The 21,996-nt window shown below is 42.5% G+C and overlaps 1 protein-coding gene across 12 annotated transcripts in view; it reads right to left on the bottom strand.

Moving 5' to 3' along the window:
- C5H4orf50 (chromosome 5 C4orf50 homolog) overlaps positions 1–21,692 on the bottom strand; it is a 130,802-nt gene extending 109,110 nt beyond the window's left edge. For 10 of the 12 annotated variants that reach the window (XR_004000496.1, XR_004000497.1, XR_004000498.1 and 7 more), the window contains exons 1-5: positions 21,466–21,692; positions 16,109–16,275; positions 14,190–14,328; positions 8,647–9,351; positions 1,961–2,069 (exon numbers count right to left, since the gene is read on the bottom strand). Coding sequence is in view for 7 of the 12 variants with exons in the window: in XM_030563319.1 (XP_030419179.1) it covers positions 1,961–2,069; positions 8,647–9,351; positions 14,190–14,328; positions 16,109–16,275; positions 21,466–21,666 (1,321 nt within the window). In the remaining 5 variants the exon portion in view is untranslated. Of the gene's footprint in view, positions 1–1,960; positions 2,070–8,646; positions 9,352–14,189; positions 14,329–16,108; positions 16,578–21,465 lie in introns of those variants that run through there. The other 2 variants (XM_030563321.1, XM_030563323.1) reach the window with 2 other exon arrangements.
- Positions 21,693–21,996: the final 304 nt, after the last annotated feature.

The raw sequence follows: 21,996 nt of genomic DNA, 5'->3' as shown, positions 1-21,996 counted from the left end.
TCAAATGAGTGCAAAGTAATTTCCAATGCACTGGAGCATGAGAACAAGAAGGGATTAACAGGTGTGTTGTAAACAAGACACGAGAAGTCATTCTTCCGCTTTACTCTGCGCTGGTTAGGCCTCAACTGGAGTATTGTGCCCAGTTCTGGGCACCGCATTTCAAGAAAGATGTGGAGAAATTGGAGAGGGTCCAGAGAAGAGCAACGAGAATGATTAAAGGTCTTGAGAACATGACCTATGAAGGAAGGCTGAAGGAATTGGGTTTGTTTAGTTTGGAAAAGAGAAGACTGAGAGGGGACCTGATAGCAGTTTTCAGGTATCTAAAAGGGTGTCATCAGGAGGAGGGAGAAAACTTGTTCACCTTGGCCTCCAATGGTAGAACAAGAAGCAATGGACTTAAACTGCAGCAAGGGAGATTTAGGTTGGACATTAGGAAAAAGTTCCTAACTGTCAGGGTAGTTAAACACTGGAATAGATTGCCTAGGGAAGTTGTGGAATCTCCATCGCTGGAGATATTTAAGAGTAGGTTAGATAAATGTCTATCAGGGATGGTCTAGACAGTATTTGGTCCTGCCATGAGGGCAGGGGACTGGACTCGATGACCTCTCGAGGTCCCTTCCAGTCCTAGAGTCTATGAGTCTATGTCAACTTGTTTATTATCAACATAACTTTCATTATGTGATTTTTCTTCCATCTAGAAAAATGGTTTGTATAACTGGCATTTATAAGATTGATGTTTGTAAAAACTGAGGTTGTACTGTAATAGTAATAAGTTCTTTTGTATGGTTTTTCATCCACAAATCGCAAAGTGCTTTACACATGGAGATTAAGTGCTATCCACATTTTATAGATGGTACAGAGAAATTATAGATGTGATTTTCAAAAATGGCCTACGTTTGCTTCCATTGAAATCAACTGAAAATTTCCCATTGATTCCAATGGGAACAGCTGGGTGAATGCTGAGCTCTTTTGAGATCCAAGTGATCAAGACATTGGTTTTATATCTGATCTGAAAGACAATTCCTCCAGTCACACAGCACACACAAATACTATACTGCAACATTGGTTCAGTAGTGACTTACAGGGAGACGTGTCTCATAATGAATCACTTCTACAACTTCTTGCAGCTCCTAGGCTTTTCCTCAGAGGTTTCACATTCAAGTACAGTGAAACCCCACTATAACACGATGATTGGGGTCAAAAAAATTTGATGGCGATAAATGCGAGGTCGCAGTATAGCAAGGTTTACCATTTCAAGCCAGTCAGTTTCAAGCCGGTCAATTTCTTTTGGGCAGAAAATGACTTGTGTTTGCGAACTGCCTACAACAGTAACTGAAAGGGTGCAGCTCCAGCAGCGGGGGCTCTCAGCCATGCAGCGAGAGAGGGAAACACTTGAGGAGAGCAGGGGAGACGTGCAAGGGGCAGAGGAAGAGCAAAGAACAGCTGGGGAGGAGAATGGTTCTTCTCGCCGAAAGAAAAGGTGGGTGTAGGGCAGAAGAGGCAGTGGGGAAGGCACATTCCATTTTTTGTTTTGTTTTTTTTCCTTCGGTGGCGCTCCAGCCTTTTTTTTTCTTTTTTCTTTTTTGCGTTTCGGCGGTGCTCTGGCCATTTTTTTTCTTTTTTCTTTTTTTTTCTTTTTTGCATTTCTGCAGCGCTTCGGCCGCTTTTTTGTTTCTCTTTTGCTTGGGGCGGCCAGAGCCAACTTATGATCGCACCTTATGATCACGTTATATCCGAATTCACTTTATTGCGGGACGCGTTATAGCGGGGTTTCCCTGTACTACCAAAGCCCAACTCTCTTCAGTTTATGAGATATGTTGGGACCAGAGTTCACAATAGCACGTCAGCAGACCACATACATCTGATAAATCCAAACATCCCCTTAGACACATATATATGCACCCCTTAATGAACCACTTCCATAACTAGTAGTGTATCTGAAATAAAACAGAATTCCTACTTGCTGTTGTATGAGACTGTTTGGTATGTTGTAGAAAAGATGGAGTTTGACGAGCTTTGTTTCTGACTGGATCCAAGACTGCCTCCTTCTTCAGATTTAGCTGCTCACCCTGAAAAAATAGGTCAGGATTCTTAATGGGGGAAAAATGGGGAAAGGAAATAATAGTTTAACAAAACTAGGAGATCTAGTAATATTGTCATAACTCTCCTACTCAGATCTGAACCTTAGAGTTCAGAACATGAGAAGCTAGCATGAAACCTCCAAACTTAGTTACCAGCTTGGATCTGATATCACTGCCACTAGCCAGAATTCCAGTGTCTGGCTCACTCTGGTCTCCCCAAAACCTTCCCTGGGGAACCCCCAAGACTCAGATGCCCTGAGTCTCACCACAAAGGGAAATAACCCACTTTCCTTCTCCCTCTTCCCCTCCAGGTGTTCCCTCCCTGGGTTCCTGGAGAGATTTACAGATTCAAGCTCCGTGAATCTAAACAAAGGGATTCCACCCTCCCTGCTTCAAGTCCTTGAAACACAAGTACCGAGAGATCAAATCTCTCTCCCCCCTCACCCAGAGAGTATGCAAAGTCAGGCTTAGTAAATCTAACACAAAAAGATTTCCCCCCTCCCTTCATTTCTTAGCCTTAACCAGTGAAAAACACTTAAACAGGTCTTAAAAAGAAAGCTTTATATAAAAAGAAAGAAAAAGACATAAAATGGTCTCTGTATCAAGGTGACAATATACAGGGTCAATTGCTTAAAAGAAAAAATGAATAAACAGCCTTATCCAAAAAGAATACAGTTTAACACATTCCAGCAACTACACACATGTAAATACAAAGAAAAACAATATAAACCTATTGTCTTACTATCCTTGTACTTACAACTTGGAAACAGAAGATTAGAAAGCCTGGAGATAGAAAGATCATTCTCAGAGCTGAGAGGGTCACCGAACCAAGACAAAGAACTCACACCCAAAACTTCCCTCCACCTAGATTTGAAAAAATCTTGTTTCCTGATTGGTCCTCTGGTCAGGTGTTTGGTTCCCTTTGTTAACCCTTTACAGGTAAAAGAACATTAACCCTTAGCTATCTGTTTATGACAAATATATCACAAACTGCTGCACAATTTTCTTTACTGTGTTCCTTATATTTTTTTTCCCAATCCCAAGTTCTGCTTCCCAACCAATCACACTTTGTAACAATAAATATTTTCTTTTCTATAGCATCTTCCATCTAATGTTTTCAGCATGCTTTATAAATGTGCAAAGAAAGTGGAGGTTGGTATTAGCCTGATTTTATGCATGGGGAAACTATGGCACATAGCAGCTAAGAGACTTGCCCAAGTTCATAGCAATAGTTTGAAGGAGTTGGGAGTAGAACCCAGTTCTGTGACTTGCAATCCTGTAAAAACCACAAAGACCATTCTTCCTTTCCAAGACATAAGAAACTATTTAATTATGCATTTAACTAGGAGGTCCCTGGTGTCAGCTGAGATGAGAGCAATTGTACTAGTGCAGCAGAGGTGGTAAAACAGCAGCAAATTACTAACCCTAGGGAGGAAGGAGAGCATAGAAGGAATTGTGCCTTTCTGATCATGCACTCCTCATGGCAGGGTACAACAGCAGAGGAAATCCATTTAAATGACTTGCACAGGAGATAGCTATTGAATCACAGAAATTTCCATTCATTTCAGAACAGAAGTGTTCACAGATGTGTGTGACAATGCAGGAATTTTGAAGTTATTTGGTAAATTCAGAAAAATACATCAGGCAACCTTTTTTAAAAAATTAAACCTTGTTTTTCTAAATTTCAGGGTGACTTTTCATGTCTAAATACCCCTAGGCAGTGTCACATTGTCCATACTTTATAAGGAAATAATCCAAAAGATAAGATGGCTACACAGCAGTGATATAATAGAAAATGCTGTGACACCATAGATTATTACATGAAAATATATATTATGGAATTACATTGCCTACCAAATCAATTCAGCTGTCCCCTCCCACATCCTTCTCCCTCATTCCATCCATTCACCTGGGCTTTGATCTTTGTTTCTTGTGAATACTGTGACAGATCCAGGCCAGTGGGGTGCAGGAATCTGGTAGAGGGCAAATATACTGGTCACTGGGTGAGTAGTTTTCTGTTCCCTGAGTGACCAGAGCAGGGTCTGCACTAGAGTAGTCAAGAACTTGCTAGAACCAGTTAAGGCAGACAGGCTGATTAGAACACCTGCAGCCAATCAAGGCAGGCTAATCAGGGCACCTGGGTTTTAAAAGGAGCTCTCTCCAGTCAGATGGAAAGGAGCCAGAGGAGAGGAAGTGCGTGTGAGGAGCTGGGAGCAAGAGACACAAGGAGCTGAGAGTGAGAAGGTGTGCTGCTGGAGGACTAAGGAGTACAAGCGTTATCAGACACCAGGAGGAAGGTCCTGTGGTGAGGATAAAGAAGGTGTTTGGAGGAGGCCTTGGGGAAGTAGCCCAGGGAGGTGTAGCTGTCACACAGCTGTTACAAGAGGCTCTATAGACAGCTGCAAATCCATAGGGCCCTAGGTTGGAACCCGGAGTAGAGGGCGGGCCCGGGTTCCCCCCAAACCTCCCAACTCCTGATCAGACACAGGAGGAGCTGATCCAGACTGTGGGGGAGATCACTGAGGTGAGCAAATCTGCCAATAATCGCAGGACCCACCAAGGTAGAGGAGGAACTTTGTCACAATACCTAATTAACAAAAGAACTGATGTTTTCAGTCAGTTGCCTGTCCAAAATTTTTTGTTCATGTGCACACTAGGGAAAACGCAGCCGAGCTGAGCTCAGTGCCCTGCTCATATCTCTGAGAGTGCTCCATAAGAATCCAGACCTTTCAGTGAGCTTTGCATGATTAGAACCTGGACCCACGTGGAGCTCACTGTAGAACCAGGGTCTAATTCAGTAATATTGCATGAAGAAGTTTAGCAATTATACTAGCTTTCAAGGATTGTAGACATGCCTATTGCTTGATGCTTTTACTGATAGCTTTACCATCCTTTATGCCTTACTATGATATATGTATGTAGGCACATTTCCTTTCTGAGTGAAGAACAGTCAAATGTTCCCATTTGCTTCAATAACAAGTATTAAATAATGATTAATCGCATGGACTGGCTGAAAAGTTATCAAACTTTAAAATCCTCCTTTTTATATTTCATACTGTTTGTCATTTTACAGTAATGGTGGGACACTAATGAGATTAACATGTAAATCATGACACTTTGCAAGTTCTCTGTCTTGGATACTACAAGACCAGTGCAATGAGAAGATCAGTGAACTCTACTGAAATACAGGGGGAGAGGGAGTGGGAACCATCAGCAGTACTACAATATACCACTGGAGGTCTCCCTCCTCCTTTTACTATACACAGCTTAAAGCTGTGCCTCAGTATCCTAAAGTAACGTTTCATGCTAGAATAATTCTCATTAATGTTTTACAAAAGAGAAAAAATATAACCACCAAACCAGAAAATTATGTGTGGTGCTGTTGTTGCTGTTTGACATGTCATTTAAGGGATTCAACTGTCTATCAAACAGAAAGAAGTATGCTGTGTAAATCAATCAATCAATGTATTTAAGGACACTTTGCACACTGAAGGATACCAATAGTTCTGTTCCTTGGGTCTTGACTTCTTCCTACAATACAAGGCTATATATTATAATATATGGAGATATACCTGTCTCATAGAGCTGGAAGGGACCCTGAAAGGTCATCGAGTCCAGCCCCCTGCCTTCACTAGCAGGACCAAGTACTGATTTTTGCCCCACATCCCTAAATAGCCCCCTCAAGGATTGAGCTCACAACCCTGGGTTTAGCAGACCAATGCTCAAACCACTGAGCTATCCCTCCCCTATTAGTCCCAATCAAAAACCTGTCAAAAAGGAGTTATTAATATGAGAGGAAAAATGGTCGTGAGGTTAAGGCACTGGGGTGGGACTCAGAAGATCTGGATTTGATTCATGTGTGTGACCTTGGGCTAGTCACCTGTCCTCTTGGTTTCCCTTCTGTAAAACAGAGAGAATAAATACTTCCTTTATCTGGACCTTTATCTGCCTTATCTATTTAGAGAGTAAATTCTCCAGGCCAAAAATTGCTCCTTAATGTGTGTACTATAGCACTATAGGGTTCCAGTCCCAGTTGGGGCCTTTAGGTGTGTATGTAATATAAATATTAATAAATATGTTTCAATGACGCCCAGCTAACAATGTAAAACAAAGTGCACTTTCAAAAAAAAGCCGTATTTTTTAAAAACTTCAAATGTTAAAAAGCCTGGAGTATCTGAAGCCTGCCCAAGAGATAATTGGTGTGCAGGGCTAACCTGCAAGATAATTACATTCCCACGTTATAGTTCAAACACCATCACACCCAAATATAGTACAGTGTTACGGCACATTGCTTCTTTAGATACTCAGTGTGAGATGAGATTTTACACAATATACCACATCAGCCTCTAGTAATTGGATGTCACTGTTTCCACAAGACTTCTTGGCAAGTGATAACTTGCACTGACACAAAGAAACAAGCCCACATTGCCCCGTTCCAATGTGAGGCACATCTCCGCACTCTCTTCTTTGGTTATGTCCCTAACTGTTCTTATTAGCCTAACAGCACATAGTTATGCAAAGGTAAGTATTGTCCTCCAACTCCTTTTTCAAGCAAAACTCCTACTGGCTTCAATACTTGGAAAACACTGGATTTCTGTCAGAGTTTCTGCCTCAATAGGGATGGCAGGATCTGGTCCTAAATGAACACTGGGCCCACTGAAGCCTTTGAAACAAAGCTTTGGCAGAGAGTTAGGGAGAGGGTCAACAAATTCAATTGCCTCAAACAAGTCACTGTTCTACTGAATACTGAGAAGTCGGAATTTTTTTTGTTAAATTTATCAGCTGACTACAGTAACCACAGGACAAGATAAATCTCATTATCCTGCAATAGGTGCAAGGGCAAGTTAACCTCTTCCCAGGCACACACTACAAAGGTGGTACACCTCTATCCTGATATAACGCTGTCCTCGGGAGCCAAAAAATTTTACTGTATTATAGGTGAAACCTGCGTTATATCAAACTTGCTTTGATCTGACAGAGTGCGCAGCCCCGCCTCCCCAGACCGCTGCTTTACTGCATTATATTCGAATTCATGTTATATCGGGTCACATTATATTGGGATAGAGGTGTACTTCAAAGGAAAAAGAAAATTGAGCATTATTATTTCTTACTAATAAAGCCATGAAGGCACCCTTGTTGTTAGCTCAGAGATAAGGCAACAAAATTGTCCTTCAAGTTCTCCTTTTATACACCCTGCATCGTATTTTAAAAAGCTGGAGAAAGAGATGGGCTTTCTGTGTCTTAGGCAGCTTTAACTTTTGTGACCAACACTAACAGAAAACCAAAGCTCAGACCTTAACAACTTTACAGATATTTTTTCCTAACTCAATTTTCAAACATGCTGTGACAGACTGACAAAATCCTACCGTATTAAATTAAGTTTGTTGTATTAAAAATGCAAATGTTTATGTACTATCATGGACTTGCATGGAACTTTCTTAGCTGGAAGACAGAATTAATACAATCTCTGGGAGACATGAGGAACCTCAAAGAACTACTAGAGACAATGTGTGTATAGTCAATTTCCTAGAAAATATCTGAGGGTCAGAAAAAGGGCAAATAACACACTTCAAATGCATCCTTTTGAAGCTACCTCCGGGAGAGGGAAACCAATTATCTGTTAATTACCTGATCCTGGAAACTCCAAATTGGAGACCCCAAACTGTAGGAAGGGCAGACTAAATATGTAACAAGTGTGCTGTTCTGACCGGAAGCTGAGATTAACTTGAAACTACAAAGAAGACCCTTGGGTTGGATTTTGAAGGATTATTCCTTCCGTATTAGGGTTGATGTGACATCTGGTAAGTAGGTTGTTTTATTATTTTCAGTATGGTTTCTCTGTAGTGCTTTTACCTTAAGAATAAAAAAGGCTTGCACAGGAAGTTCTGGATGGTAACTTATAACTGTGGGCAAGCACGCTGGTATTTAGTCTTTGAAAAGAGGGCAAAAGAAGCTTGCTTAGAAGCCTGTCTTTTGCTGGAGTAACACAGTGAGGGTAAGGAACTGTTCAGCCTGGAGATGCTCCATTCAGAAGGGAGAGAGAGATGTGAATCTCTACCTATGAGATGTGACAGCCAGGGAGGCCTGAGAGCAGTGCTCTCGCTGTACCACAGAGCGGGAGAACAGGTGCAGTTGCCCTGAACTGTAAAACATGCATTCTCCCAGTCTCAGCCATACAGACCTCCTTTCTCTACCTACTTTAAATAAACAGTCCCTCCATGGCACACTTCATTATCCGTGTCTGAGTGCCTCTCTGCCCCTCTAACAATGTACCAAGGAAGCGACACATTGGCTTTCAAGTTTCTCTGCCTTTTACTCTGCCTTGTAATAGCAGAAGTCAACAAATGATGTAAAATATTACTTTAAGGCCCAAAGTTGCAGCAGTGAGCAGAAGAGTGATGCTTCCCACTCAAGTAGAAATGATAACCATTCATCCCGCAGGCCCAGAACTATCAAGAGACACATGCAGTTAGGTAATTCTTGAACATGAGGGGCTCTCCTTCACACCGCTCCCTACTGAGCATAAAAGTAAAAGTTAACCACATTCTGTATTACGTTCACTTACCCAGTAACCACTTACAGCTTTATTTTCTCCATTTTCCATTCCTGCAGGCAATAGCTCCTTTTCTGCTTCTTTTGGTAACTTTGCTCCCAGTTTGTCCTTTAAAGTGCTGTTTTCTTCTATAAGTTCCTCCACTTGCTCCTGAAGGCCAATCTCAGACAATTTCAGCTCATAAACACGACAGCAAGATTCCTCAAATTTCCTGGTCAGGAAGTCTTCGTTGGCCTGGGTGTGCTGAAGTTTAGTTAGTAGGTCTGCTTGTTCTCTAATATTACCTTCTTCTTTTTCCTGTAACCTCTTCAGATTTTGCTGCAGTGTCCATACGTGGCTTTTCATGTAATGATCCACATCTTCAATGAGAGTTTTTATTTTAGTTATATTCATATTAAAGTGCAAAGATCCCTGAATTCCACTGAATACTGCTTCCAGTTTGCATCGGAGATATTGTACAGTTCCCTCTCCTAGCTCAGAGAACAGAAAAGCTGTAGTGGCATTGAGATCTAGGACTTCCTTTTCCAGCCTGGACACATGACCCCGAAGGGACAACTCCTGTTCTCTCAACACTGCTGTCTTCTGCTTCTGCTTTTGTTTGTAGTGCTCAAAATATGCTGACTGACTCTTTACTTCATCCTCTTTTGTCTTCAACTGGCCCTGAAGTCGCCATAGCTTTTCTTTTTGTTTTCTTTCTGCCTTTTCTTGTTTTTGAACCTGCAAGTTTCAGGGATTAGTATGGGAATGAAAACAACAATAGACACACGTCTATGATTCAGAATCTCTCTTCACAATATTTTTTCCTTTTCTTAATTGAGCAATAATTTTGCCCATCTCTTCTGAACTATCATATAGCCAAAGCCCAGGAATAATATGAACAAAAACTTTTCAGAAATCAATAGGACTATATTATGTGGAGGTCAGAGCAGAATTTGGCCCATTACCTTATCGCTTCAGCCACCACCAAAACATCTCAATTAAAAACCATGTTTGCTTTGATATTTAATATTTTAGTTCATTTTGCATAATGTAGGATACTCATCAAATCAAAATCCTTTTATGGACTAAAATGCATATAATCAGTTGCTAACTATACAACATATATTTGTTTAATATTTATACTGTAGTAGTGTCCAGAGGTCACAATTAGGTTCTTAGTCACATTGTACTAGGTCAGGAGTCTCAAAGTTCAGGCCCACAGGCCACCTGCAGCCCGAGAACCTCCCCAATGTGGCCTGCAGGGTCTCTCCCTTGACCCTGCCTGCCACCCCTGGGAGATCCACCCTCCATGCATCCCCCAGGCGATTTAAAATGGCCTGGGGCCCCATCCACCACCAGCAGCGCAGCCTCCGGCCCAAGTGTCCCTGCGGCCAATGAGAAGCTGTGGGGGTGGTGCCTGAGGGCAGCAGTGCACGGAGACCCTCCAGCCTTCCCTGTCTTGGAGCCCCAGGTAAGTGCCGCATCTCCCCTCCCACATACCCCTCTCCCATCCCTAAAGTCTCTCCCAGAGCCTGCACCCCCTCACCACACACTCCTCAGTCCCAAACTCCCTCCAGGAGCCTGCACCCCTCCCTCATCCCAGATCTTGCAACCCCACCCTTTCTCCCACACCCCCACCATCTGCCCCAGCCCAGAACCTGTACCCAGCACCCAAACTCCATCCCACAGCCTGCACCCCTGACCCCCTCCCCCACTCTAACTCCCTCCTAGAGCCCAACCTCTCACCCCTTCTGCACCCAAACTCCCTCCCAGAGCCTGCACCCTGTATGCCAATCCCCTACTCCAGACCCCCTCCCCCACTCAAACTCCCTCCCAAAGCCTTAGGCAAGTAGGGGGTGGAGTTGTGGGGGGCGGGTTCTGGGAGGCATGAGTGACATTATTGGCCAGCTAGGAGTGTTTGAGGACTGCACTGGCCCTAAGGTAAATTGAATTTGAGACCCCTGTACTAGGTGCTCTTCAAACACATGTGAAAAAACAGTTTCAGTCTCAAAAAGCTTACAATCAACATATGTGGAGGGAAGAGGCACAATGAAATATATGAATCCGAATTTATATAATCATAAGAGTCAGTTAACCCATTTGCCCTCTAATTTAGCCATCATTAATTAGCTCAGTTATTACAGGGCCCCTGGTTATGTGGAAGACATGTGAAGAAGGAAAGGGTAGTGGGCCTTAATAGTCAGATACCAGAGAGTGTTCCACATGTAAATGAATATGGATAATTTTCATTTTCAGATGAATCACATTACATGAATGTGTGGGTCATGATATAAAGTCCAAATGTGTCAGATGAAAGAAAAACAAACATTTCTTATTTTATTAATTAGCCCTGAACCAACTAAAGGCCATCAAATAACATAATGCAAACTTGGGAATTTTTCAGCAGACACTAAAGCACAGAGAAGGTCTGACTGAGGCATTTGCAGTATCCCATTAAGTACTGTTTCAGCTCAGTGTTTTTACACTCTAATCTATTGATTTTTAGGGGGCTTACTGATGAAACAAAAGTACAGTAATGAGATTAACACTAAGCATGAAAGTCATGCTATGTCAAGCAAGATCAGACTATTAGGTTTAAACGAAATTACTTTCTGATGAGAGAACAGGAACTCTTTAGACAAATTCTGAAAAATATATTTTAGTTCTAAACTGGTTGATTTAGAAATTACTGAATTTAATACTATCTGTTATACTGAGACACTATACCCTAAAAGTGCTGGAGGAGTTTGAATAATGCTGCTGCGGTCTCAGCTCCCATGAAGGGAAAACCCCAACTGTAACCACTGCTTGGTAGAGAGCAAGAGCACTCATTAAGCGGCAAATACGGCTTTGGAGACCAAGTGTTCACCAGTATAAGCAATAAACTCTATAAAAATGCCAATGCCTACCTAAGCAAAGGAGCAATTAGGATAGGGCAGCTTTTGCCCTCAGAACACGAAATAGCTCTCAATTCAGATGGCATGGGTCGTTTAAAACACGCTACCTTGTCTGGGGTAACTGATTCGCCATCTTCCAAATAATGGTGACAAACTGGCCCAAGAAAACTGAAGTTATGTAAGCTTGGAAGGTGGAAGAAGAGCTGTTGATTGAAGTATCAGGAGAAAAGCTGAATCAGAAAAAATAATTGGTGTACTTGGGCAGTACACTTAGTGGCATCAGATGGAGAGTTGGAGAATTGAAAAGAAGAATCTAATGTGAATGTGTGGAAGTAAAAAAGATAGCAGGAGTATTATGGGACTGGCAATTAAGTAATAAACTGAAAGGAAAAGTGCATGCTGTGAGTGTTTGTCCCAGCCTGCTCTATAGAAGGTCTCAAAGAGATGGAAGAAAAGAAGATACAGGTAATAGAAAATATACTTAGAAGAATGGCAGGTGAGGGGAGGGTAGACAGAGTGCATATGGAAGAAATTATGGGGAAGATAAACTTGGGACCCTCAAAGACAGGCTGGAGAGCACACCTTTGAGATGGGCTGGACATGTGATAAGAATGGGAGAAGAACGATCAGCAAAGAAAGCAGGGAGGAAGAGGACAGCGAGAAAGGATGTGGAAAACTAAGGATGGGATAGAAAGATTCTGTCAAGAGACGTTTGAAGAGAAAAGGACTGGAACTCCAATTCCTATGAACCTGTTCCAGGGACCAGAAGAAGTGTCAAAGAATCATGGGCACCTCTAATCCTGGGTAAATGGAAAAAGGAGTTGAGAAGTGATGTGAAGCAATACTGAGACTCTACAGCAGTACTAGAAGTGTGCTTCCGTGTGTGCAAGGATAGCACACTCATCAGCATACTGAAGGTCAGTAATAACAGTCCTGGTGACCTTAGTTTTAGAATGAAGATGCCACAGGTTGAAGAACTGGCCATCCATGCAATACTCAATCCCAATTCCAGAAGAAATGTGATCCCCAATAAGAATCAAGATCACTGCAAGATAGATGAAAAAAAGGGTTGGGTCAATAACACAGTCCTGCTTAACACCAACACAGATGGTGAACAGGTCTGTCTCCAACCCATTACAAAGGACAGGGGGGCTTATTCCATCACAGAGTACCCTGAGAATGCAAATGAGCTTCAATGGACAACTGAACCTAGACAGCACCTTCCATAACACGTCACAATTAATGGAATCAAAGGCCTTAGTTAGGTCAATAAGTGCCATAAACAATGGCTGGTGGTGTTCTCTACATTTCTCTTGGATCTGTCATGCAACAATCCACCCAGGCATCTGACTTGCAATCCACTCTAAATCTTTTCTCAGAGGGTTATCATAGCCTGGGGCTTTCCCTCAACATTGGGAAGACTAAGATGCTCCACCCAACCTGCCGCAGCACAAGTTGCCCCCCATTCTCCCACAAATTGTTATCAGTGGTGAACTGGAAAATGTTGAGCATTTCTCTTACCTTGGTAGCCACCTCTCCCATACAGCCAATCGCGAAATAACAACCAAACATAGGATCCGTTGTGCCAGCACATCCTTCAGAAAGTTGCTTTATCATGTCTTTATTGACAGAGATCTGTGGATGGAAACTAAGATCCTGGTCTACAATGCAGTAGTCATCCTCACTCTTCTTTATGGGTGCGAGACATGGATGACATATTGAAGTCATTTTAAGTGTCTGGAGTGGTACCACCAGCACTGCCTTAGGATGATTCTCCTTATCAGAAGGGATGATCGTCGCACCAATGCCAGAGTTCTCTCTTCAGCTAACATAACCAGTACTGAGGTGAAGATTATGAAACATCAATTTTTCTGGGCTGGCCATTGTGTGCAAGCTAGTACTCGTCTTCTGAAGCAAGTCCACTTTTCTTAACTTAGTCAGAGCAAGAGGACTCATGGGGGACAGAGGAAACACACCAAGAACACCCCGAAAGTATATCTTAGGAAGGATGGCGTTGATCCCACAAACTGGGAAGAGCTGGCTGGCAATAGACTGCAATGGTGTCGCATCATACATCAAGCCTCAGCTCAGTTTGAAGAGAATTGCCTTACTCAAGAGGCTGAGAAATGGTAGAGGAGGAAGGAAAGCATCCCGGCCAGAGGTTGTGCTCTCACCAAGCAACCACCTGTCATAGATGTGGGAAAACCCAGAGAACAGCCATTTTAAGTCTCATCAATGACTTTTTTCCACCTGGCAGACATCATCCTTGTATCGAGAGAGAGCTGCCGACAACTACAGGTATACTATGCTACACTGCCTTTCACTACATTAATGAGCTTCAAATGAAAATGCTGCAGTTGTAACTGCTGATGAAAAGGAAATATACCCATGTTGCCCTGGACATCTGGGACAAGGGAGAAGGAGGATTCAAAAGTACCCCAGAGACTGTAGACATAAGTGATGGGAAGATGGTGGTGTTGTCAGAAATGACAGAAAAGTGGGGAAGTGGAAGGAGTGCTGATCCAGTTTAAGATGGCAAGTCATCAAAGACATGTGAGCCAGACAGGCTGAGATGCGAGAACCAATGAAAGGAGACAGTTTAGCGGTAGAGAGACTGATTTGCAAGTCATCCACATGGAGATAAGCGAAAGCATTTCATTTAAACAATATCCAACTTACCAAATCTGTCAGTTCCACCTGAAGGTTTCGGAGCTTCCCTTTAACACGTAGGTTTGCATTTTCTACCTGCTGTAGCTTTGCATTCAATTGGTCAACTGTTTCAAAAAGTTTCTTCTGTGACCGTTCCAGCTCCTTTGCTCTACATCATTGAAAAATAGGATTGCTTCTGAATCAATACCTCACAATATTGTTTCAAGAGAATAATCTATCATCAATTCTCTATTTACACTCTTTTCTCTCACAACAGTAATAGTAATTAACACTATACCACTGATAATTAATAGTTAATAACTGATCATTGATAACTAATTAACAAATAATTTTAAATAGTGATTGCATGTATGTAGCACATTTCACTGGAAAATCTCAAAGGCCTTTATGGCTCTACTTAATTGTAAATATCTACATTTAATCTTTCTCTGGGATGCAGAGATGCACAAGGAGGAAAGGATACTTGTGGTTTGAAACGTATAAGCAAACAGAAGCATTTCATTAGTGGTTTATGGCAGCCCGTTGTGGCGTACAAAATGGACACCTATCATAACTGGGCATACTTTGTAGCCAAAAGAGACATGGTTATCTGACACCAGGATTCTGCTAGACCCATGACTGATGAATGCAAATGTTACCATCAGCAACAGTAACATCATATATCCCTCCTGTTTAGAAAACCAATAGGAAGTACTCCACCACGAGTTATGCTGGCTTAATGCAAGACATACTGCCATGTAACATCTCTTGTAAGGTATCTTTCATACTGGACATTAAAGCTTGCTATGACTTATACCCATCTGCTTTGGCTTTTGACAATAAAACTGAGATTTAGCACAAAATACGTTCCTTTCCTTGTTAGTAACCTCTCTGTAGCCTCAGCTCACAACATGGGAGCCAGCTTAGACTCCTCTCTCTCAGACAGGCCATACCCAAATCTTCTCCACATTCTAAACACTTCTAAAACCCAAATCTTCCTCTGGCTTATGGACAAAAATGCTTTTCTAGTCTCTGATCATCTCCTGTCTTAAAAATAGCACAACCTCCTTTTCGCCAGCCTCACCGATACCCACCTCATCTTCTGCCAGCCTGTATCCTACCTTAGATTTTGTCTCCTTGTTATGTCCTCCCACAATGAGGCCCCATTCCTCTTCTCTTCTCAATCCCATCTCCATACATTTTACCATACAGTCTTCCAGGAGTGAAGGGCCCTTTCTAATCTAATATGCCAAGTCACCAGCCTCTGGTTCTGCAAGTCTCTCTTGGAAACCCCACTTCTTCCACAAAGCATATGTTTAAAATAACTATACACTCCTCTGACAAACAACCTTACAAAGTCCTGCCCTCCTCTAGCTTTCTCTGTATATCCTGCAAGATCTTCAGGCCACAGACTGTCTTTATTTGTGTGCACGCTGTACAGGAGGAGACCTTTGGTAATAAACAAATAAAATATACTGATGCAGGCAATTATCTTTGAATGTCCTTTTGAACCTACCTATATATCTTCTATCTCATCTAGCTTTGCTTTGAATAGCACTATTGCCATGTATAAAGAAACATTCACCTAGGGCAACTGATGCTTAATGGAGTCATTTGTTTGAGCAATACTGTTACTGATTTTGTTTGACAATACAAAGCAAAATTACAAATGGACACATAATTGACATCAACCATTATTTGATTCCAAAATAAACTTTTCACTTTGAAAAGAGGAAGAAATATAAACTATGTTACCAGGTCCAGTGGTCTTGAATGTGTGAATTATGTAATAAAATGACAGACTTTGATCATTAGAATTATAATCTGATAATTCAGTCTGGAATCCATGTTTTCATTCGTGCTAGAACAGTTAAGCTATATTATGACATCCAATAAAAAAGCACACATTTAACATACTTTAAAATCTAAAATACAAAAAATGCATTTACCTGTCTCCTAGTACAGAATTTGACTTTGTGTAGTCCTCTAAAATGTCTTTCAGTTTTTGCTCTGACTTTTCCAGCTGTTTTATTCTGAGATTCAAGGTCTCCATTTCAACACTGTTTACTGCCCCTTCAGACTCCCTTGTACTTCCATGCTCTACATCTTCTAAATCCTGGAAAATCCAGGAAGTATCAATTTTAACATTAAGATTCAGAACATCAAATCCTTCATTACTTGGTGCTCTAACACAATAACAAAATTCTTTTCCTCTTTCAAATGAAGGCTCCATGAGTAAAAAATATATTGTTTAAGTTTCACCACTCGTAATGCAATGTGAATATTTTCTTTTTTCAGAAGTTGTTTAAGTGCTCGCCTTAGCTTCTGTGGTGCTCAGATGAATGCCTTTTATTGATACTGAACATGTTTATTATTCATGAGAGAACCACATACATTTCATTAGCCCAAAAGTCATTCAAAATGTATGAAGGGAGTCTCAGTTTACAGCAAAAGAGAACGCCATACAAGACATTATGAGTCAAATTCATGGAGGAATTATGCATCACACTTGGGACTGAAGTGGACATAATTTCCTGATAAACACAGAGGAAGATAACAATATGAAGTACTTTTATGGGTTTACAATAGTTCTTTTGCTCCTAGCACAACTGTGTCATTCTCTGGATTGTCTGAATGCTGAAAAACAGAGAGTAAGCAGAAGAGGCATTTACTGCTTCAAAAGGCAAATAATGAATATTTATGAGAAACATACAGAATCTTTAACTGATAGTTAAAAGTGTGCAGGGTGAAAATGTATTTCTACCTTGGTCTTTTATAGAGTTGTGTTCCAAAGTGTTTTCTGAACACAAAATGTTACAACAGAGATAAAGTGACTCACACACAACCAGAGAAATACTGGCTAAAGTCTTCTGATATACAGACATCTCATAACTTTAAAAAGTCTCCTATGCAACAGAAGGAAAACAAGGAAGTCTTGCTTGCAGCTAAAAGCCTAAAGAAGAATGTTTTCAAGATGGTACAAGAAGATGCACATAAAAATTCCATTACTTATTAGCAGGATTTTACCTTCACATTTCCAGTACACCTCTACCTCGATATAATGCTGTCCTCAGGAGCCAAAAAAAATCTTACAGCGTTATAGGTGAAACTGCATTATATCGAATTTGCTTTGATTCACCAGAGTGTGCAGCCCCACCCCCCTGGAGAACTGCTTTACCACGTTATATCCAAATTCATGTTATATCAAGTAGCGTTATATTGAGGTAGCAGTGTATATAATTTTGGAAAATATATTAATTACTATTAATTTTGTATTGTATTTTCGTATTGCCTAGAAGCCAGTGTTATTGTGCTAGACATTGTACAAACATATAAGAGATGGCCCCTGCCCTGAAGAGTACTCTAAACACAGCTTACATTCTAGATCTAAGTCCTGCAAGTAGAATGTGTGTGTTCCTGCACCCACACAGAGCCCTACTGATTTCAGTGGGGCTCCATTCAGGCACAGGAGTTCCCTCAAACATTGTAACAAGCAGGATCAGGACCTTAATCTACAAAAGACAAATATATTGCTCAAAGTGTGGTTCCACTCTGAAAAATGTTAAAATTTGCACCATGGGTTTCCATGTTTACTGCCTCATAATTAGGGTGACCAGATGTTCTGTTTTTTAAGGGATGGTCCCATATTTCAGCCCTCCTGCAGGTGTCCCAACTTTTTCTTACAAATGGGCAAATTGTCGCATATTTTCTGTCTCCCGTTCATCAGTACTGGTGGGGCTTGCTAGTGTCCGGATCCCTGCTCAGCTGCCACCTGCCCACCAGTGGTGAGTGTGGAGGTGGGGTCCAGTGGCTATGGGGGTGGGTGTGCAAGGCTAGTGGTAGGAAGAAGCTGCAGCATGCAGGGCCAGCCACTCCCTCTACTGGAGCATTGGCACAGTCCCCACTGTGTGCTGTCTCTCGGCCAGCAGGGCTCCACTCCCGCATCCCATTTCCAGCCGGAACTGGCTGCGTACTGGTAGCTTCCGGTTAACATGTTGCCTCTGCTGCTCACCCATCGGCCCTTTAGGTGCTCCCCCTCTTGCTGCCCTCTCCCTGCTTTGTGCCTTTACCCACCCCCCAAGCCCGGCTGCTCTTTCCTATCCCCCCTAGCAGGTGCGTCCTGCTCCCAGCACTGTGTGGAGAACCAGCCCCTGTTCATAGCTCTCAGCTCACCAATAGCCTGGCCAGCAGGTTCCCTCCTTCCCTCACTGCCCCTGGTTGGGCCAGCACCCTGGAAAAGCACAAGACCCTCCTGCCCTGAGCACTAGCCAGGAGGAGCCAATCCCTGAATGTGCCAAAGCCCTGCACAGCGCTGGCACAGGGATGCCTCTCCGCCTTTCAGCTAAGCTCTGGAGTGGCTGGGGAAGGAGGGAAGCAATTTGCAGCCTGTTCACACCCCAACCCTGCAGGCTGCACAGCAGCCCCCTGGGCAGAGGTTTAGCACCCTCTTCACCTGCCTCACCCATCCTGGGTCCTACCCCCAGGCAACGCGAGGCTGTTCCGTCCCCTAGGCACCCTCCTCTGCTGAGCCACCTCTCTGTCTAGTTCGCTGAAGCCCCTGTAGTCAGGTTCCCTGAGCCCTGGTGCATAGTGCATCCTTAAGGCTTAACCCCTTCCTGCCCATGCTGTAGCCAAGGGACAGGAGGCAACTGGGTTATGTCGCTGGCCAGCAGCAGCCAGGACATGTTAGTTGCCTTTCAACACTGTGCACGCAGGAAGGGACAATCTGCTGACGGCCACAGTGGAGTCAGGGGAGAGATGAGCTCTGCAAAGGCACAGGCCAGGTCATCCCTTCCCCATCCTCCTCCTCTGTGGCTGGAAGCAGCTCCAGTCCCTCCCCCCCCCCGTGCATAAGGCCAAAAGGCTGCTGTTGGCCACACTCTGGCAGAAATCTGAGGAGGGGGGTATGTGACCCTGTGTGCCCCCCATGTTACTTCAGGAAGACATAGCACCAGGTACGGGTTCATCCCAGGGGCTCAGCCAGGCATGAAGGGTGGAGAGCGCCAGGCAGGGGTGGCTCCAGACCCCAGCACACCAAGCGTGTGTTTGGGGCGGCATGCCATGGGGGGTGCTCTGCCGGTCACCAGGAGGGCGGCAGGCAGCTCCGGTGGACCTCCCGCAGGCGTGTCTGCGGAGGGTCCGTTGGAGCCGCGGGACCAGTGGACCCTGCGCAGGCACGCCTGTGGAAGGTCCACCGGAGCTACGGGACTGGCGACCGGCAGAGTGCCTCCCGCTGCATGCCGCCCTGCTTGGGGCGACGAAATGTCTAGAGCCTCCCCTGACGCCAGGCAGGGTGGATTGGGTTGGTCAGTCACCCTCTCTATGTAAGAGAGGCTTATGGGAGTGTGTGTGCATCACCCCTCCCCATGTAAACCCTAAAGCCATAAAGATAAGAAAGTAAATAAAAAGAATCCAGCTGCAGTATTTCTTTTTAACAGAGGCTCAGTCAACTTGATGTTTATCTGAATGTTGCATGGTTTTGATTGATTGCCATTGGACTCTCTTGAACACGAGTAATTTTACCAGGTGTCCCATATTCAGCACAGGGAAATAGGGTCACCCTATTCATAATGATTTCCTGCTGCAATTTGCTAGGTTTGTAGTAAAAGCATGTTGATATTTTTTTCCTAACTGCCAGCCCTGCAAAGCCAACCTGGATTTTGAAAGTCAAGCTGCATATTTTACTTCATCATTATCAACAACAGTACTAAAAGTTCTTCAGGTCCTCTTACATCCTCATTTACACATTTCTTCTTCAGCATAGGCCCATTAGTGACATCTGTGCAACTCCACTGCATTCCATAAGTTTGTATAGCTGTTACTGATAATAGACATAACAGAAACATATAATAAATGCCAATAATGGACCTATGCACACTAATGATTTTATATGCATAAATGAAGGACAAATTAAGGGTCTTTTAAAATTTTTTCCTTAGTGTCCTGCCATAAAATGTAACTCAAATGGCAACATGAAAACAATGAGTAAAAAGTTCCTAGTACAGGGTATCATGTATTGTGAAAAGTAGCCTACACATATAGGAGAAGAGGATGGATTGGCCATGATACAACTGTCAATTTAAAAATCTGTGCATTTGTTTCCATCCACATAAATCCATTAGATGTTCTTGCTAATAAATGAATTTCTATTCATCAGTATGAATATAATGAAATCTGATGCAACATATTTAAATGGAAATAGCATCATGAAGCATCTGTCTAGAACTAAGCACCAGCAAGCTTTTAGTACATTCATGACTTGATCCTGTAAGGTGCTGAGTGCTCCGGACACAGTCCAGCAAAGTACTTAAGCAATTTCTTGAACTTTAAGTACCCAAGTGGTTCTATTAGTTTCAATGGGACTACTTTTGTAATTAAAGTTAATCACATGCTTAAATGCTTTCTTGGATGGAGCCAGAGGGTAATACATTACAGCCATTAATATAACTTGGTATTTTTAGTTCACATTCACTCTGTGAATTTTGAACCCTCAACTAGGTGTGCAATTTACACAAACTATTGATCATAAAATCCAGACAACTCCATTGCATAAGTAGGAACAAACTTCAGTGCAAGGCTCATATTTCAAAAGTATTACCAACTCTGTATAAGTATCTGACAGAGAAAGGACTTCCCTTAGTTAATTATACTTAGAATGAGGAGGATTTACCTAACCTGGATTTGTGTGTCCACTAGAAGTAGATTTCTAGGTGTACCCCATCCCATCGATATGCTTTGTGAATGCATTAGATAGGAGTGCGTTCTTTTTTTCCTCCTCCAATTTTTTTAACATGAATTTGGTGTATGTGCATTGCATGTCCTCATTTTAGGTCCATCCGGCAAACGGAGGCCAATCAGCACCTTGCAAGGGTGCTACGTGTGGTTCAAGCCTTTTACCTGCAGGATATATACAGCACAGGTAACAGTAGAATTACCAGCTTCCGACCCATGTGCTTCACACCTGATCACAGAGAATGCAATGCGTTCTTGCCTTAGCATATTTCCATGGGGAGGTGTCTACACTGACGTCAAGGAGGCCCAATATATTTTGCACTGGGTTTAATACAATCAGTTAACAAGTGATGATGACTATCATTCCTACAAGCGATACCAGTTATGAAAGGTTAGTAAGGTGAAAGTAAACATCCCAGACTTCAGAAACCATGAATCCCATCAGCCCAGCAATAAGACAAGACAAAATGCCACAAACTCTATGAAGAAAATTCCACCTGTATCAGCAGATCCATTGCTGCAAAATATAACACACCAATTCAAAACACAAGAATTAAAAGGTACAAAAACAAACCTGTTCCATACTTTTGCTGCTTTGCAATGAGACCATCTCCTGTCCTTCCAGAGCACTTACTGCTGAACCAAATGCTGAGTGATAGTTTTGTTCTTGTGCTTTTAGGTTTATTTCCAAAGTGGTGATAAACAAGCAGAGTTTCTGCTTCTTTTCTATGTGAAATGCACTTTTCAATTGTACTCTCCTTGCTTTTTCCCCCATCACCTGCTTTAGGTATTGGCTTTCTTCAACAGCGTCAAGTTATGTCCTTCCTTTTTAATACCTAAACATCTATTTGCAGTGAAGAGTCTTCGTTCCAAGTTCCATCACTGCAGTGCTGAAGTCTTTAAATTAGATAGGAAATTTCTCTATCGTTTAAAAAGACACTTTCTCTAAACTCCATTTTCTATTTGATTCATGCACACTGTAGGGGGTCAGAATTTTCCAGCCTATTGGATCATGCCTCTGACTTGCTTGATTGTATATAAATTCAATTGTGCTTTGTGTCATTAAAAAAAATCATCTTCCTTCTGTTTAGCTCCCCACATAAAC

This window comes from Gopherus evgoodei, chromosome 5 (assembly GCF_007399415.2).
Source record: "Gopherus evgoodei ecotype Sinaloan lineage chromosome 5, rGopEvg1_v1.p, whole genome shotgun sequence".
In the NCBI taxonomy this organism is placed as follows: Eukaryota; Metazoa; Chordata; order Testudines; family Testudinidae; genus Gopherus; species Gopherus evgoodei.
This window is presented reverse-complemented; position numbering and strand designations above follow the sequence as displayed.